Source organism: Hyperolius riggenbachi, chromosome 6 (genome assembly GCF_040937935.1).
Source record: "Hyperolius riggenbachi isolate aHypRig1 chromosome 6, aHypRig1.pri, whole genome shotgun sequence".
NCBI classification, from domain to species: domain Eukaryota; kingdom Metazoa; phylum Chordata; class Amphibia; order Anura; family Hyperoliidae; genus Hyperolius; species Hyperolius riggenbachi.
Genome location: NC_090651.1, coordinates 271642675 through 271661860, shown reverse-complemented (window position 1 = coordinate 271661860; position 19186 = coordinate 271642675). Strand labels below are relative to the sequence as shown.

At 44.2% G+C, this 19186-nt stretch overlaps 1 protein-coding gene across 3 annotated transcripts in view; it reads left to right on the top strand.

The window, feature by feature from the left end:
* Positions 1 to 19186, top strand: part of KMT2A (lysine methyltransferase 2A) — a 151202-nt gene that overhangs the window by 68811 nt on the left and 63205 nt on the right. For all 3 annotated transcript variants that reach the window (XM_068240848.1, XM_068240847.1, XM_068240849.1), the window contains exons 9-14: positions 8276 to 8401; positions 8537 to 8650; positions 9342 to 9488; positions 9673 to 9768; positions 13218 to 13338; positions 16714 to 16827. In XM_068240848.1, the coding sequence (XP_068096949.1) occupies positions 8276 to 8401; positions 8537 to 8650; positions 9342 to 9488; positions 9673 to 9768; positions 13218 to 13338; positions 16714 to 16827 (718 nt within the window). The remainder of the gene's footprint in view (positions 1 to 8275; positions 8402 to 8536; positions 8651 to 9341; positions 9489 to 9672; positions 9769 to 13217; positions 13339 to 16713; positions 16828 to 19186) is intronic.

Here is a 19186-nt window from a genome sequence, read left to right as displayed (position 1 = left end):
CTCCGTGCCACTGTGCAGGCATGAACCCCCACCGCCTGCGCTTGTAACACGGAGAGTATTGAGGGCACAATGAAAAAGGTGGTCCCGGCACCAGCGGGGGGGGGGGGGAGGGGGGTTGCGAAGGATCGGGGAAGCCTCTGGAGCATCCGGGTGCTTCCCCCTACTGATGTAAGTTACTGTGCAACTTATTTGTTTCAAAAAAGTTACAGGTTTACTTTAAAGAGGAACTGTAACGACAAAACGTCCCCTGGGGGGTACTCACCTCGGGTGGGGGAAGCCTCCGGATCCTAATGAGGCTTCCCACGCCGTCCTCCATCCCTCAGGGGTCTCGCTGCAGCCCTCCGTGCAGCGGTGATGTTAATATTTACCTTCCTGGCTCTGACGGCTGTCGGCTCCGAAGTAGGCGGAAATACCCGATCGCTGTCGGGTCTGCTCTACTGCGCAGGCGCAAGTTTCCGGCGCCTGCGCAGTAGAGCGGACTCGACGGAGATCGGGTATTTCCGTCTATTTCCGTGCCGAAAGCAGCCACAGCGCCCCCGCTGGAGCCAGCAAAGGTAAATATTGAAGCTACAGTCGGCTCTGTCGCCGGCTGTTCGGAGGGCTGCAGCGAGACCCCCGTGGGACAGAGGACGGCGTGGGACGCCTCATTAGGATCCGGAGGCTTCCCCCACCCGAGGTGAGTACCCCCTAGGGGAGGTTTTTGATGTTACAGAGTCTCTTTAAAGGAACCTGAGGTGAGAGGAATATGGAGGCTTAGTTCCCTTTAAACAATGAATTTGCGTGGCTGTCCTCATGATCCTGTGTACTGTATTTAATATTTTTAGCCATAGACCCTAAACAAGCATGCAGATCAGATGTTCTTATTCAAGTCTGCTCAAGGTGCAGGAAGCTGGTATTGTTAATAGGAAATAAATATGACAGCCTACAGCTTTCATATTGCTCTCTCCTCTGGTCCACTTCAAGTTTTCTTTAACCACTTGAGGACCGTAGGCTTTACCCCCCTTAAAGAGAATCTGTATTGTTAAAATCGCACAAAAGTAAACATACCAGTGCGTTAGGGGACATCTCCTATTACCCTCTGTCACAATTTCGCCGCTCCCCGCCGCATTAAAAGTGGTTAAAAACAGTTTTAAAAAGTTTGTTTATAAACAAACAAAATGGCCACCAAAACAGGAAGTAGGTTGATGTACAGTATGTCCACACATAGAAAATACATCCATACACAAGCAGGCTGTATACAGCATTCCTTTTGAATCTGGAGAGATCATTTGTGTGTTTCTTTCCCCCCTGAGGGGAGAGTGCATAGCAGAACCACAACACTGAAGAACTTGGCAGCCTTCCAGACACAGGCTGACAAGTCTGACAAGGGAAAGATACATTGATTTATTACAGAGACTGTGATAGTACAAAGTGCTGCAGTAAGCCAGAACACATTAGAATAGCTTTTGGAACTTGTAGGATGATAAAAAACAGGATGCAATTTTTGTTACGAAGTCTCTTTAAAGAGAAACTCCAACCTAGAATTGAACTTTATCCCAATCAGTAGCTGATACCCCCTTTTACATGAGAAATATAATGATTTTCACAAACAGACCATCAGGGGGTGCTGTTTGACTGATTTTGTGCTGAAACCCCTCCCACAAGAAGCTCTGAGTACCCTGCGGTACTCTGGGCAAACTGCCACAATGTAACAATGTTCACAGACAGGAATTAGCTGTTTACAGCTGTCTCTAACAGCCAAAACAGCTAGGAGCAGCTACATAACCTGCCCACAGTAAAAATGTCACCATGTAATAAATGTCAGAATGTAAATCGGGGAGAGGAAAGATTTTACAATGAGCAAACACTGACTAAATCATTTATACATAATTATGGTAAAAAATGAAGCACTATTTTTACTACATTATTTTCACTGGAGTTCCTCTTTAAGGACCAGACCCTTTTTTTCCATTCAGACCACTGCAGCTTTCACGGTTTATTGCTCGCTCATACAACCTACCACCCAAATGAATTTTGGCTCCTTTTCTTGTCACTAATAAAGCTTTCTTTTGGTGCTATGTGATTGCTGCTGCGATTTTTACTTTTTATTATATTCATCAAAAAGACATGAATTTTGTCAAAAAAATTATTTTTTTAACTTTCTGTGCTGACATTTTTCAAATAAAGTAAAATTTCTGTATACATGCAGCACGAAAAATGTGGACAAACATGTTTTTGATTAAAAAAAACCCATTCAACCTATATTTATTGGTTTGGGTAAAAGTTATAGCGTTTACAAACTATGGTGCAAAAAGTGAATTTTCCCATTTTCAAGCATCTCTGACTTTTCTGACCACCTGTTGTTATAATTTAAGTAGGCCTCAGTTACTTGGCCTGAGTTTTATGTAAAAGGCTTGTCCGCAGTGTATGCCTTTAAAATAAATAGAGGTTTTGTGATGCAGGCAGAGGCATCTCAGGGTCTGCGTGTAGCAGAGGATACACGCAGATACTGAGAATATGTTCCTAAAAGAAGGCCATCGGACTACTCTGACCTTAACACTACACCACAGGAACAGAAAACATTGGCCATATTTACTAAACATCCACGTTCCTGCATATGGGTCAAATGCCTCATTGATTATTAATCAAGTAGGTGTGTATGATGACACCACGAGTGGGTCCACCAATAATCTGGTCTAGGGGGTGGCGAAGATGATGTCATATTTAACTCTTTCCTAGTCGGTATTAAAGGCTGAGGGAGCTATGAGAGCTCACTTCTGCTTCTTCCTTCCGCACTAGCTCGCAAGGCCGACTGGGACCTCTAAGCATGTTCTTCCTTTCTGTAATCTGATATAATGTATGCTGTACATAGGTAGTTTAGTGTAACGTAGTTAGGAAGAAGGTACCTGATAGACTTCAGCAGGGAGTCTCATCACGAGCTTGTAACGCAACATGAAGATTGGCATAGCTAGGATATGATGACTGTATCTATCTGTTTTTCTGTGACTTGAATAAATAACGTAAACATTGAAGAAGCCTGAGAAAGTCTATCTCCTGTTTGCTGTGTGGAGAGTCAAGTGATCTCACAGTCTGTGAGACGATGGTGTCGAAGCAAGGTGATAAGAACAGTTTATAACACCTGTCATGTTTCATGAGGGGCTAGAATTCCAGGATAGTATAAATACCCCCCAAATGACCCCATTTTGGAAAGAAGACATCCCAAATTATTCACTCAGAGGCATAGTGAGTTCATAGAAGATATTATTTTTTGTCACAAGTTAGCGGAAAATGACAGTTTGTGACAAGAAAAAAAAAAAAAGTTTCCATTTCTGCTAACTTGTGACAAAAAAAAATGAAATCTGCCACGGACTCACCATGCCCCTCTCTGAATACCTTGAAGTGTCTAATTTCCAAAATGGGGTCATTTGTGGGGTGTGTTTACTGTCCTCGCATTTTGGGGGGTGCTAATTTGTAAGCACCCCTGTAAAGCCTAAAGGTGCTCATTGGACTTTGGGCCCCTTATCACAGTTAGGCTGCAAAAAAGTGCCACACATGTGGTATTGCCGTACTCAGGAGAAGTAGTATAATGTGTTTTGGGGTGTATTTTTACACATACCCATGCTGGGTGGGAGAAATATCTCTGTAAATGACAATTGTTTGATTTTTTTTTACACACAATTGTCCATTTACAGAGATATTTCTCCCACTCAGAATGGGTATGTGTAAAAATACACCCCAAAACACATTATACTACTTCTCCTGAGTATGGCGATACCACATGTGTGGCACTTTTTTGCACCCTAACTGCGCTAAGGGGCCCAAAGTCCAATGAGTACCTTTAGGATTTCACAGGTCATTTTTGTTTCAAGACTACTTCTCACGGTTTAGGGCCCCTAAAATGCCAGGGCAGTATAGGAACCCAACTAATGACCCCATTTTAGAAAGAAGACACCCCAAAGTATTCCGTTAGAAGTATGGTGAGTTCATAGAAGATTTTATTTTTTGTCACAAGTTAGCGGAAATTGATTTTAATTGTTTTTTTTCACAAAGTGTCATTTTCCGCTAACTTGTGACAAAAAATAAAACCTTCTATGAACTCACCATACTCCTAACGGAATACCTTTGGGTGCCTTCTTTCTAGAATGGGGTCATTTGTGGGGTTCCTGTACTGCCCTGGCATTTTAGGGGCCCTAAACCGTGAGGAGTAGTCTTGAAACCAAATGTCACAAATTGACCTGTGAAATCCTAAAGGTACTCATTGGACTTTGGGCCCCTTAGCATACTTAGGGTGTAAAAAAGTGCCACACATGTGGTACCGCCGTACTCAGGAGAAGTAGTATAATGTGTTTTGTGGTGTATTTTTACACATACTCATGCTGGGTTGGAGAAATATCTCTGTAAATGACAATTGTTTGATTTTTTTTTACACACAATTGTCCATTTACAGAGAGATTTCTCCCACCCAGCATGGGTATGTGTAAAAATACACCCCAAAACACATTATACTACTTCTCCTGAGTACGGCGATACCACATGTGTGACACTTTTTTGCAGCCTAGGTGCGCTAAGGGGCCCAACGTCCTATTCACAGGTCATTTTGAGGCATTTGTTTTCTAGACTACTCCTCACGGTTTAGGGCCCCTAAAATGCCAGGGCAGTATAGGAACCCCACAAGTGACCCCATTTTAGAAAGAAGACACGCCAAGGTATTCCGTTAGGTGTATGGCGAGTTTATAGAAGATTTTATTTTTTGTCACAAGTTAGTGAAAAATGACACTTTGTGAAAAAAATAACCAATAAAAATCAATTTCTGCTAACTTTTGACAAAAAATAAAATCTTCTATGAACTCGTCATACAGCTAACAGAATACCTTGGGGTGTCTTTTTTTCTAAAATGGGGTCACTTGTGGGGTTCCTATACCGCCCTGGCAGTTTACAGGCCCAAAACCGTGAGTAGTCTGAAAACAAAATGACTGTTCAGGGGTATAAGCATCTGCAAATTTTTATGACAGGTGGTCTATGAGGTGGCGAATTTTGTGGAACCGGTCATAAGCAGGGTGGCCTTTTAGATGACAGGTTGTATTGGGCCTGATCTGATGGATAGGCGTGCTAGGGGGTGACAGGAAGTGATTGATGGGTGTCTCAGGAGGTGGTTAGAGGGGAAAATAGATGCAATCAATGCACTGGGGAGGTGATCGGAAGTTGGTCTGAGGGGGATCTGAGGGTTTGGCCGAGTGATCAGGAGCCCACACGGGGCAAATTAGGGCCTGATCTGATGTGTAGGTGTGCTAGGGGGTGACAGGTGGTGACAGGAGGTGATTGATGGGTGTCTCAAGGTGTGATTAGAGGGGGGAATAGATGCAAGCAATGCACTGGCGAGGTGATCAGGGCTGGGGTCTGAGGGTGTGGGCGGGTGATTGAGTGCCCTAGGGGCAGATAGGGGTCTAATCTGATGGGTAGCAGTGACAGGGGGTGATTGATGGGTAATTAGTGGGTGTTTAGGGTAGAGAACGGATGTAAACAATGCACTTGGGAGGTGATCTGACGTCGGATCTGAGTGCGATCTATTGGTGTGGGTGGGTGATCAAATTGCCCGCAAGGGGCAGGTTAGGGGCTGTTTGATGGGTGGCAGTGACAGGGGGTTATTGATGGGTGGCAGTGACAGGGGGTGATTGATGGGTGATTGACAGGTGATCAGTGGGTTATTACAGGGAAGAACAGATGTAAATAATGCACTGGCGAATTGATAAGTGGGGGTCTGAGGGCAATCTGAGCGTGTAGGCGGGTGATTGGGTACCCGCAAGGGGCAGGTTAGGGTCTGATCTGATGGGTACCAGTGACAGGTGGTGATAGGGGGTGATTGATGGGTAATTAATGGGTGTTTAGGGTAGAGAACAGATGTAAACAATGCACTTGGGAGGTGATCTGACGTCGGATCTGCGGACGATCTATTGGTGTGGGTGGGTGATCAGATTGCCCGCAAGGGGCAGGTTAGGGGCTGATTGATGGGTGACAGTGACAGGGGGTGATTGATGGGTGATTGACAGGTGATCAGTGGGTTATTACAGGGGGGATAGAGGCATACAGTACACGGGGGGGGGGGTCTGGGGAGAATCTGAGGGGTGGGGGGGTGATCAGGAGGGAGCAAGGGCAGTTTAGGGAATAAAAAAAAATAGTGTCGACAGATAGTGACAGGGAGTGATTGATGGGTGATTAGGGGGGTGATTGGGTGCAAACAGGGGTCTGGGGGGTGGGCAGGGGGGGGGGTCTGAGGGGTGCTGTGGGCGATCAGGGGGGGAAATCAGTGTGCTTGGGTGCAGACTAGGGTGGCTGCAGCCTGCCCTGGTGGTCCCTGGGACACTGGGACCACCAGGGCAGGAGGCAGCCTGTATAATAGGCGTTGTATACATTACAAAGCCTATTATAAGCATGGATTAGCGGAGATTTGTATTCCTCCGCCCGCCGGCGCTGCTAAGTGGCCGGCAAGCTGGAGGCTAAATCCCTGGCCATCGATCCCTGGCGGAGGATCGCGTCACGGATGACGCAATCGCTCCGCCGATGCCCGTACTAAGACCGCCGCCTCTGTGCATGCGGCGGTCCTTGCGGGATCCACTTTCCGGCCGCCCCTGTGCAGTGGGCGATCGGCAAGTGGTTAAACACTCCCTGACCCAGTGGGGTGCAAAGTAATGAAGGATGTGGATTTATGGTGCTGTCCAATTGCCTCGGCAATGGAGCGATTCATTAGGCATTCTTGCCCTGGCCAGTCCATGCAGGACTAATCTAAAATAAATGTTTCGTTGGGGTACTTGTATTTTTTGTATGTAAAATCTTAATTCCACACAGCTTTCTTTTTTTGTGTTTCGGTTTGAGTAGGGAAGAATTGTAGACCTGTTTAAGATTTTGTTGCTTTTTGTGTTCTTGTTCCATGGTCAGTGAGATGCAAATAATTTTGAGTTGATGCAGCATTATTCAAATGTATGCAAATTTATGCAGATTGAACATGAACCAACAAAATCTTGCTAAGGTTAAATTAGATTTGTCCATTTTAAAAGCTGCATAAATTTCCTGCATCAACTCAAAATTATGTGCATCTCATTGACTGTCCCTGATGACAAGGACAGGAACTTAATGTATATATCTCAGTATTAGGGTACCACCTGTGCAGTGCTATGGGATACTATAATTTGAATATTTTTTATTTTTTCTGTAATAGCAGTGCTTGCTGAGAAAATAAATCTAAGGACTGGTTTCTCCTCCTGCACCCAGATATCTCTCCCTGTTTATCAGACACATGCAGCAGTCATCATTGGTATCCATTACTGGTCTCCTTTCTTTTGGACCTGGACACCCAGTGCCACTGGAAACTCTTAATAGTTTAAGGTTTCAGCATAATTGTACGGACTTGCTGGAAATGATGTGAGCAATGTTCTGAGAACTGTACTCTCCTGTTTGCTCAGGGAATTTCCTACAGGCTTGTCATTCGCAGACATACTTCATGTAAACACACACTGCATCATGGGAACAGGTGGTCCAGATATACACAAATGTGATAGTTATGTTGTCATGATGAATGCCTAGCATAATGTTTCTCTGCTTTAAAACACTTGCTCACATAAGTGAAGTTTAACAATTTAGTGTAAATAGGACTACTCAACAATGTGGCATATTGCTAAGCCTGCTAGACTCCTGCTCTCTCCCTTTCTTCACCTAAATGTGCTGCTTTCCACTCTGAGCATAGTGGTGAGAAATCTGCTTTTACATTGCACAATGCAGTCTTGTGACTGCTAGAAATGGACCTGGAGGACCTGTATCAAGACAATCTGAAGCAGAAGGTTCTGCAATATGGCAGTGTAAGGAGAAACCCCGTTCATTGGCAGGCCATTTTTACGCAACATTTGGCCAAGCTTCGGCTGAAACATTATGTCCAAACATATCAGTCTTTCAGCTGAAAGCAGTCCTCCATCAGGTGCCGCAGCAGTTGTTCGGGAACCACGTGGTGGGTTAATATATTCACAACATAAATATAAAATATTAATGTTGGCCAACCTAGGTAACAAGCATTTTGGTGTCTTAAGGCTTACAAGTCATTGCCCTATTTTGTGTGTTTGTAACATTCATTTTCAATTTTGATAAGTGAGGCTTTTCAGTTATTGTCTGGGGAATATATCTAGAATATAAAAAGACAGACCACAGAGGGTTTAGTATACAGTTTGTATAACAGAAAATATAAAATCCACATGATATATTAGGTAAAAAGCATTTTTTAGCAAATGTAACGGAAGTCCTCTATTTGCAGGAGAAGCCGTTAGTCTCCAGTAAATTGGAGCTGAACTTCAACCTCCTGAGTTCTCTATGCAATGGCAATTTCTCCAAACAGAAACCTCCATCGGATGGTGTACATCGAATTCGAGTAGATTTCAAGGTTTGTGAATAGTTTGTCTTTACTATTATTTATTGTTTGTCGTTTTCAGTTCTTCTGCTGCCACTAAAGGAGCCAATCAGTCCGCTTATACGCCACTTTGCATTAATTTCTAAGTTGGCTGTGATTTTTCTACAGGAGGATTGCGATTTAGGCAAAGTCTGGGAGATGGGTGGCCTCAACATACTTACAACTGTACCGATCACCCCACGGGTAGTTTGCTTCCTTTGTGCCAGCAGTGGAAAAGTGGAGGTGAGTTCCCTTTGTGCCCATGATGCAATGTTAGAAATCCTTAACGTGCATCTTGAAGCTAGATGTGAAATCAAAATAGTTTCTTGAATAATTCTGTACGGTGTTTATTTATTTGTTTTGTTTTGTTTTTACACTACCTAATTTAATAACTTGTACATTTCTGTTCTTGAAGTGTAACCGAGGTGAACCTCAAATGCAAAAGCGCATACTTGCCTAAAAAGAGGGGAGCCTCTGCATCCTATAAAGGCTTCCCACTTTGTCCTCCAGTCCCCTGTTGCTGCTCGCGGACCGCTCAAAGACTTCCAACGAGGGACTGTCAGAAATCTGATCGGGGTCGCACTCTACTTCAAGCGTATTGAGTCTGCACAAGTACGGCCGTGTCTTCACAGTAAGCCAGAGCTGCTCGTACAAGAGTGGCTCTGTGCTACTGCGCACTTGCGCAGGCACAGGCATGCTTGTGCAAGAAGAGAAGTGCAGCCCCGATGTTGAGGGTCCCAATGAGCAGCAGCAGAGGAGGATGCATGAAGCCTGCTTAGGATCCAGAGGCTTCCCTCTTCTTGGGTAAGTATTTCCCTTTTGCCCCAAGCTTCGGGCTCAGGTTCTCTTTAAAACCGCTTTCTTTAAACTGTTTATTACTTGGTGTTACTGTTCTCATCACACTTCAATGTTTCTCTCCGTCTGGTCTTCTAAGTTTGTTTACTGCCAAGTTTGCTGTGAGCCATTCCACTGGTTCTGCTTAGAAGAGAGGGAGCGACCCACTGAGGACCAGCTGGAGAACTGGTGTTGTCGGATGTGCAAGTTTTGCCACGTATGTGGAAGGCAACAGCAAGTTAACAAGGTACAGTGATGTGCCATTCCTGCCATTGATGTAGATAAACCTGTAAATCCATAACAACCCACAGAGGGACCCATTTCTTTTGCTGCTAAAGTGATGATACATGTATCCCATCATTGACTGGATTTCATATTGATGTCCTTTTTTCTTCTTTCTGTCCATTCCTAAATGCTTGTTCCGGTTGTAGCCACTCCTTGAGTGTAATAAGTGCCGCAACAGCTATCACCCAGAGTGCCTGGGCCCAAACTACCCCACAAAGCCAACAAAGAAAAAGAGAGTTTGGGTGAGTAATTTGAGACTTACAATTCTGCTGTGTCCTTTTGCTTGATGCAATACATTACACTTCAATAAAAGAAAACTGTCCGGCGCTATTCCAGATCTCATAAAACCGCTTTATTTCATAGACTGCTTAGTACTGACATTTCCTTACAAAAAAATCCACAAAAAAGGGTAGACATATCAGGTGTGACAATATGGCTGTGGGGCAACATGGACCTGCGCTTCCACGCTGCCCCACAGCCATATCGTCACACCTGGTATGTCTACCCAGTTTTATGAGATCTGGAATAGTGCTGGACAGTTTTCTCTTTTGAACAAAGATTGATGCTTGCTTGCTATAGAAGTCCTGAGCAAATTCAATGATTCGCTTGGTTATATAGACTGCCAGGCTACTGACTTCCTCCATCCAGTTAATCTTTGCTGTTATTATACAGTTTACGTGTATTGCAATGCCAGTTCTGGGTCTCTTGCAATCAATCGACAATATATTACAGCCTGGGACTCTCTGGCGATTTCTCAAATCGTGGAAATCAACGATTTTGTCTGGGACTCCTGTATGATTCCTGGAGCAGTCGCACTTTGGCTCTGCAGCCATTGATGCGATTGATCCCAAAATGCTACATACAGCGCTTTTGCAGCACTTTGCCGATCGCCGGCAAACAACAGGCCCTGCAAAATCACTCCTGGTTGGTCGTGGACCTAGGACCCCTTTTCACTTGTGCCTGATGTTTCTGAATAGCACGTTGGCACTTGTCCAATACATGTATGCATGTGATTCCATCTAGTTGTGCCATGCACGTCTTTGGGGAAGAGCATGCGGGATGTGAAATTATGCAGCATATGATTTGGACAACGGCTTACTGATCTGAATCACATGTGGAATTGTTGCGAATCTCGTACAAGGCCCGTAATGTCATTTGTGTTTGCAATAGGAGTATGATGATTACCAGCTTCTCATGTGGCTTTGCATTATCTTCTGAATAACTTCATGTAATCTTTTTAACGGATCACAAATTCTTTTCTAGTTTAAATTTATAGCCTTGTACACACTTTCAATTATTATTGGGTAATCACTGACCAATTTTACCACCTTCCCGCTGTATGAGGGTCAACCGATATTGAATACTGTGAGCAGATTGTGTAGGGAAGCTCTCACACTACATGGCCAGTGGTCATTGGTCAGTGATTAGTAATCACAATTGAAAGTGTGTACCATGCTTTATATGACAGTCTCCTTCCTCCCACACTTGCGCACACACAGGATAAACATGCTATAGTTGCCAAATTTTAGTAGAGCTTAAATTCTATTTTATCCTAACGTGAAACTTAAGTGAAAATAAACTTATGAGATGATTGTGTTTCACTAAAAGTAACTATAACATAGAACGAGTCTCATATTTTTATGTTCAGTTTAAGGGCTTTATTTTAAGACTTAATTCTAAACAGCAGCCATAACAAATCTGCCTTTGTGAACTGAAAAACAAACAAAAGTAATGACCCTTTGAACTTTCCAGCACTAAAACATTATTACGAGCCTTCTCTCACTCAGATAACAATCTTTTGGCTTCCATTTACTTTTCAGGAAACCAACTGAATTTCATAAGCGTATATTTATATAGATAACCGTTTTTTAAACACTTCCTTCACTGGAAACCAAAAAAGGACATCAGACAATCTCTTAGTAGGGCTAGTACTTTAATTACCTATATTTATTTCATTATGCTCCTTCAGGTGTCCTATAATCAGGGCCGGCCCTAGACTTTTTGCCGCCTGAGGCAAATTTTCACTTCCTGCAACGCCGTCCACTTACAATACAGTGGGCGATGTTGCAGGAAGTGATGTCAGTGGAGCGCACGCTGGATCGAGGAAGAGGTGAGTCCTCCCCGCCCACTGCCTCTTACGAGTAGCGCTTCTGATCTATTTAAGGCTGGAGGGGAGCGGAGGACGGGGGACCCAGGCGAGGGAGGGGGGGGTCCAACCCCCCTCCCCGCCACTAGGCCCAATACCCCCATCCTGCCCGCTACCCCTACGGCTAAGCGGCCGGGTCCCCGCACCCACTGACAGGCGGATGCCGCCCCTAGAAATGTGCCGCCTGAGGCAAAAGTTTCACCCCGCCTCATGAGCGGGCCGGCCCTGCCTATAATACAGTGGTTGTGTGACATCTCCCAAGTTGGACAGCTAAAACACAGAAGGAAGTCAATGTCGGAATGTTATTGCGCTAATATTTCGGTGTGACATTTTGAATGAAAACCCAAAATACGTTTAGAATTTTTTGGTGCTTGCATTGACATGGATTATGTCACTTTAAACTGACTAAGTGGTGAGACCATTAAGTAGACCACCACACTTATTTCCTTTACATAGGCTTTAGCTATCTTTCTGATTATTTGTTGCCAATAAATGAAGCATTTGAACCAGAACAAGTATGTAAATCAGATGCTTTGCCTAGTGTCAAGTTTGTGATTCAGACACTACTGATGTCAGAAAGATCATGTTATACTCACCAGTCTAAGCAGCAGTGGTGTGTTGCCATGCGGTCCTAGCATCCAGTCAGTCATTCCTGTCGCAGCATCCTGTTATTCAGTCCTGTCACATCAGTCAGCCCTGTCATACCAGTCTCCTGTCATCCAGTCCTGTAACGGCAGTCCCCTGTCAGTCAGTTCTGTCACGCCCATCCCGTCAACTGTCCCTGTCACGTCAGTCAAGTCAGCCCTGTCACTTCAGTCTGGTTACATCAGTCTCATCACACCAGTCCCATCAAGCCTGTCGGCCCAGTCCTCCAGTCATGTTGTCCAGTCCTGCTGTCAGTTAGTTCTACTGATTGACAGTCCAGTTGCCACTACCACAAGTTCCGCCTTTTGCCGGATAGCTCACTAGGTTGTCCTTCTTCCCGCATCTTAGGATTCACCCCTCCTGTTCTTGTCACTCGTGGGGCAGCCCTGAGGGTTGTGACCTGGTAGTCACGACCCTCAGGGCTGCCCCACTTGGAGTTATGGCCCATTATCCTTTGCGGGGTGCGCTGGTGAAGACTCGTACTTGCTTAGACTCCACGCCTCAGGGGTGACCGCACCAATAGCGTTCCAGTTATTGCAGACACGTGGCCAGGCCTGCACAGGCGCAGGTCAGCCTGTCAGAGAAAATGAAACTAGCTGGCGGGGGACAGGCGGATCCACGAGTGACTACGAGGGCACGGACTGCTGCAGTCTAGCAGTCTCCCTATCTTAAATATCTTTTTAACTGTAAGTGGGATATTTGTAAAAAGCATTTGAACAATTGATTGTGGGAGGGAACAGGGTTGTTTTGTGTTTTCCGAAGAAGATAAAATTGCTCGATACTTCTATTCCAACTGAAGTCCCATATCATGCAAATTTTATTTAACATGCCATTTGTTCTTTAGGTATGTCATCATCACAGCTTGTTGAAGTTTAATGCAGTGAAATATTTGCTTTCCAGATCTGCACTAAATGTGTGCGATGTAAGAGTTGTGGGTCCACCACACCTGGTAAAGGCTGGGATGCCCAATGGTCTCATGACTTCTCACTATGCCATGACTGTGCTAAACTCTTTGCTAAAGGTAAAGTTATAGCTGGACAATTCAGTAATGCCAATGGATACTTAATGGACTCCGAGCACCTCTCATGGGCATGCCTTTAAGCCAGACGACTTCCAACAAAGTCGTGCTATGCTGGAGGAGCCTCTTGCAATGGCCATGCGTGTCAATTCCTCTTCCTGCTTCATTCAGTGATGCACTTCTCTTTTTTTTGTTCAACAAAAGAGCTTTATTGAGGTCACCAATAAAAACAGAGTGTACATTGCATCCTTCAGTAAGCATACATCAGACAGACAAAAAAGAACTTTTTGTACGGCAAAGATTCGTTATCACATGTTACTTACAGAGCTTCTAGATAATCCTATTGTAGCCAATATTCGTTCTCGCACTATTTCTGGATCAACAAAGTCCTGCGCATTCAGCCATTTACACCATATTTTTTTCAAATTTTTCATTAGCATTCCTACGTGCATATACAATCTTCTCGAGTTTTAAAGAGTCATTGACTTGTTTAACCCACATATTCAGGGACGGGGGGTTAACTTGCTTCCAAAGTTGCAATATCAATTTTCTAGCTATAAATAATGATCTCAACACTGCTATTCTAGAATGTTCAGATATATTCCCGTCCTCATATGCTCCCAAAATACATACCAGTGCTGTGCGCGGGATTTTTGTTTGGAATACTTGATCTATGGCGTCCAATACACCTCCCCAGTACCTCCTAAGTTTGGGACAGTTCCACAACATGTGTAAGAGATCCCCATGGTCTCTAGCACATCTGGTGCAGGTCGGGGAAGGAAGCATGCCAAAACGATACAAACGGCTAGGTGTGTAGTGCGTCCTATGAATAATTTGCAGCTGCGTTAATTTCTGAGTGGCATTAATTGAGAGCAATGGAACCGCCTGTAGTACCTCTAACCATTCCTGATCTGATAAAGTTGGAATATCCTTATCCCAGGCCCTTCTACATAATAGTGGAAATTTGCCAAGAAAGTCATCTAGTAGCATACCATAGCATAAGGATATTAAACCCTGTTTAGTACAGGCCTGTGCGATTATATTTATTACAGGAGATGCCTGAGATCTGAATTGGAATGTTTCTGCCTGTTTCCTTACAGCGTGAGCAAAGCGTAGACGCTGAAATTGAAGTATTCCCTTAGGAGTATTTGGCATTAGCTGCGATAAAGCGTTTAAAGATATTAATTTATTATTAGGAAAGATTAGGCTTAGCTTGTCTACACCTGCCTCCTCCCACTTATAACCAAAGTCCAAATTGTTAAGTTCCGGGAGATTTGAATTCCGCCAGATTGGTGTAAATTTAGTATATCCTTCTATCTTTTGTAAGTAACGAATCTTATGCCATGTCCTATGCATAAGAACCATAGTGGGCATTTTTGGAACCGTGAGGTTAGCCCTGCCACCCTCCAAAGCTTCGTAGATTGAGTTAGTTCCCAACCAGAAGTTTAGTAGATCCCTGCTGGATTCCTTTAAATCATTCTGTTCCCACCCACCCAAATGTTGTAACTGGGAGGCTAAGAAGTATATCCATGGGTTGGGAACAGCCAGCCCGCCCTCATCTTTAGGATATTGTAGCCGCTCTAATTTAATCCGTGGTTGCTTTTTATTCCAAATTAAATCTCTAAACATCTTGTCTATTACTTTAAATAGTTTTTTGGGCAACCAAACTGGAGAGTTATGCAGGTAGTATAGTATCTGAGGCATTAATACCATTTTTATGAAATTCACCCTGGCCACTATTGATAGAGGAAGCTTAAGCCAAGCCTTAATCTTTGCTCTAGACGATGCACTTCTCTAACAGAGAAAACAGGGGTGACCCTGAACTTATAACATAGCCAAGATGGCAGCTGCGATTTGTAAATTGAAATCGAACAAAAACGATTTGTTATAGAACGGCAATTCAGGCATCAAATGAAAGAGGAGAGCACGAGCTGCAGAAAGGTATGCATCTTTAAGTACTTTGCAGTACTGGTCGGAGTCTCTAGGCATACCCATGAGAGGTGCTCGGAGTCTCTTTAAAAAGCAACTACAGTGAAAATATAAGGAGTAAAATTGCTTATTTTTTTTCTTTGATTTTTACAATATTCATTCAAAAATTATTAAGTAAGTGTTTGCCCATTGTAAAATCTTTCCTTACCCCGATTTACATTCTGACAATTTATTACAGGTGGCAACATCTTTAGCCCTTTCAGGCCCAGCTCCTAAAGGAGTCATCAGGGCAATTACAATGAAAATAAGTGCTACTTACCCGGGGCTTCGTCCAGCCCCAATCTCCCAGCATGTCCCTCGCTGCAGCTCTGTGGTGATCCGTTTGCCACCGCTGCCTCCCGGTCCCCGGCGATGAGGTCAGGCTGACCGGGAAGCATCACAGGCGAACAGATCACCGCAGAGCTGCAGCGAGGGACATGCTGGGAGCTTGGGGCTGGACGAAGCCCCGGGTCAGTAGCACTTATTTTCCTCATATTCTCTGATAACTCCTTTAAAAATGTTTGTTCCTGAGAATTCCAAAGCCAGTGAAAATAACACCTGGTCTCCCAGAATGCTCTGGGAGGAGAATTCCATACAGCTTAACAGCCTAGACTAAACCTCACTAGAAGGGCGGGGCTACATACCAATATACAGCAATATATAGCTATAGGAAGTGTTTCCGATGCTGAAACCAGGATAATTGTTATAAAAAGTAGGTTTCCTGAATAATTCACTGCATTCTACTATATGTCAGTGCCTCTTAAATATCTGTAGTAGTTCATAACAATCAGTAGAAACAACTGAGGACGTAATGTACGTATTTTTTTTCTTCCTCTGAAGTAAATTCTAATTCAGAATTGTAAATAAAGTGAATTTTAGCTTTTTCATTTAAAATGAACCTACACTGAGAGGGATATGAATGTTTCCTTTTAAACAATACCAGTTGCTTGTCAGTCCTGCTGATCTCTTTGGCTGTAGTAGTGTCTGAATCACACACCTGAAACAAGCATGCAGCTAATCCAGTCTGACTTCAGTCAGAGCACCTGATCTGCATGCTTGTTCAGGGGCTGTGGCTAAAAGTATTTGAGACACGGGATCAGCAGGAGAGTCAGGCAACAGGTATTAATTTAAATGGAAAAATCCATATAATCCATATAATCCATTCTCAGTTTAAGTTCCCTTTAATGCTAAAATTGCCAAGCAAGGCATTTGTAAAGATACAGTGTGCAAAACTTTTTGGGCATGGTAGAATGAAAATCACACAGGGAACCATAACTGCAACACAAGACCTTGTGCTTGTAGCTGAGCCTAAGTCCCACCCACTAACCCTGGCTGCCAATAATAATAATTATCCCACCATAATGACTTAGAATTGGAAGTAAGTTGCATATATTTATTTTTTCTTTTCAGGAAACTTCTGCCCTCTGTGTAACAAGTGCTATGATGATGATGATTATGAAAGTAAAATGATGCAGTGTGGAAAGTGTGACCGATGGGTACATTCCAAGTGTGAAAACTTAACAGGTAAAAATTGCCTTGTATTTCTCTTGTATATAAATATTGTTGGCTTAAAAGGAATACCGAGGTGAAAATAAAGTGATGAGATAAACCATTTCTCCTAAAGCTTTTTAAGATATCCACACACCTGTGTTAAATGTGTACCCAATTATGAAAACTCTGAGAAAATGGCTTGGAAGTATATATTAGGGAATTGACAATCTACCACACATAGTTCAATTTTCATGAAAATTGACCAGAAAAATTCAGCACTCCAGATAGACTTTTATCAAATAAAAACGGGAAATCCGATCAGATTTCTTGCTCGATTCAAAAAAAACCTTTCGATTTTTCGGAAAATTCGATCGGTTTTATTGAATTGCTGTAAAATCTGATCATTTTATTGAATTGTGTGTGGCCACCTGTACAGGGACACAAAAAATGATATTCATTACAAACTGCTCATTTCTGTCTTTGTATTATAGACTATCTGATATCACCCACTTCAAAAACAGGGTGCCAGCAGTACCATCAGCTCCCTTATCATGCTGTGTGTTTCCCCAGATGCTTCTGCCCACTGATTTTCCTGACCATCGGACTGTCAAAGAGCAGCCCCCTAATCTGTCAGCAGTCACGTGCAGTCTCAGATGCTGGCTATGTTTATTAGGCACTACTAGGGCCGGATTACTGACCAGGCAACAAAAGCAGTTGCTTGGGGCCCCCATTCAGAGTCAAATGGGCCCCATCAGCACATAAACCAGCCCTCGCCATCCTGTCAGCGGTGGCTGGATGGTATAATGGTTAAAGGGACTCTGAGCAGTGCAGTAACTATGGAAAGATGTCCTATGCCTTTTAGTTATCGCTATTTTCGTGATAGAAATCGCGGCCACGGGACGACTTTTCTCCAAAGTCGGCAGCTCGATTCAGCACAATGCAATGAAATGTAAGGAACTCAGGGGGATATAATTACAAACATCATGCTGGTAGGTGTGAGGATGTAATTAATTAGTTGTGGGTACGCTTAAAGGCATACCCACAGGCACTGCTCGGAGTCCCTTTAAGGGCTCTGACTCTGACACAGGAGACCAGGGTTCGAATCTCGGCTCTGCCTGTTCAGTAAGCCAGCGCCTATTCAGTAGGAGACCTTAGGCAAGTCTCTTTATCACTGCTACTGCCTATAGGGCGCGTCCTAGTGGCTGCAGCTCTGGCTCTTTGAGTCCACCAGGAGAAAAGCACAATATAAATGTTATTTGTCTTGTCTTGTCAAGTGATGCCATGCGCTGCTGATTGTCTTCAGAGCCAGGCTCTCCTCCTAGGTCCCCCTCCTTCTACTGTGCGCTCTGCCGCTGCCCACTCCGCCCTCCCTTCCCACAGAGAACCACAGCTACAGCAAGAATGATAGCAGCAGATGGCAAACGCTCACTCACCTATCCATGATCCAAGCGATAGAGATCCCGTCAACTGAAACCTATCTGTCTCTTCTACAGTGCAGCCGCTCGCTCTGAACTTCCTGATTCTCAAATCAGACAGGAAGTAGGAAGTAGTAATAGTAGTAGTAACAGAGCGGCAGCACTCTAGAGGAGACAGATGGGCTCCAGATGATGGGACCTCTATTGCTTGGATCGCAATAGGTGAATGTGAGTCATCTGATGCTGTCATTCTGCCCCGCTGTGGCTGCCTTCTCTGCTGGACTATCGTATTTACTGGGATGGAGGCTGCATGGTGGCTGTCTAGTTTGGGAGGAAATTGGTTGTTCGGTGGTGGGGGTGGTTATGTAATTCTGTCTGGGGAACGGCTTCCGGTTTGGCGGTTTCCAGAGCTTTCTGCTATTGCCAGGCTGGAGATGCAGGGGCAAAGTGCTGCTGCTGTGATATCTGGTTCCCTCTTCGCAGGGGTGCCCCAGCCCCTGAGTGCAAATGTCCCAGCCATTCATCTCTCACTCTGCATTTTGCCGCTGCTATTCCCTGCATTGTGCACCCACAGAGGAAAGCGGGCTGTTGCCCATAGCAACCAGTAGCTCGGCTGCCCCGCTGTGTGCGGCATGTTGCTGTGCAGCTGCATTTTCTGATTCTATTATGACATGATGGGGGGCCCAAATCAGTTTCTTTGCTTAGAGCCCCATTTAGCCTTAATCCGGCTCTGGGCACTACACACTGGGGGAAACGCTACAAGGGCATGCACATGAGGTGGAAGAGATGGCTAGGAAATGTTTGAGGGTCTTGGGACTGGACTAGAATACTGGGACCCTGGAAAGCTGGGACATACATTCAATAGCACAAAAAAAAATGATCACAATATGATTGACACAAGAAAAATGTCAATGTGGACTAATTCATTCACTTAATACTCATAAAATGCATAAGGTCTCTTGGCATGAGCGGCATCT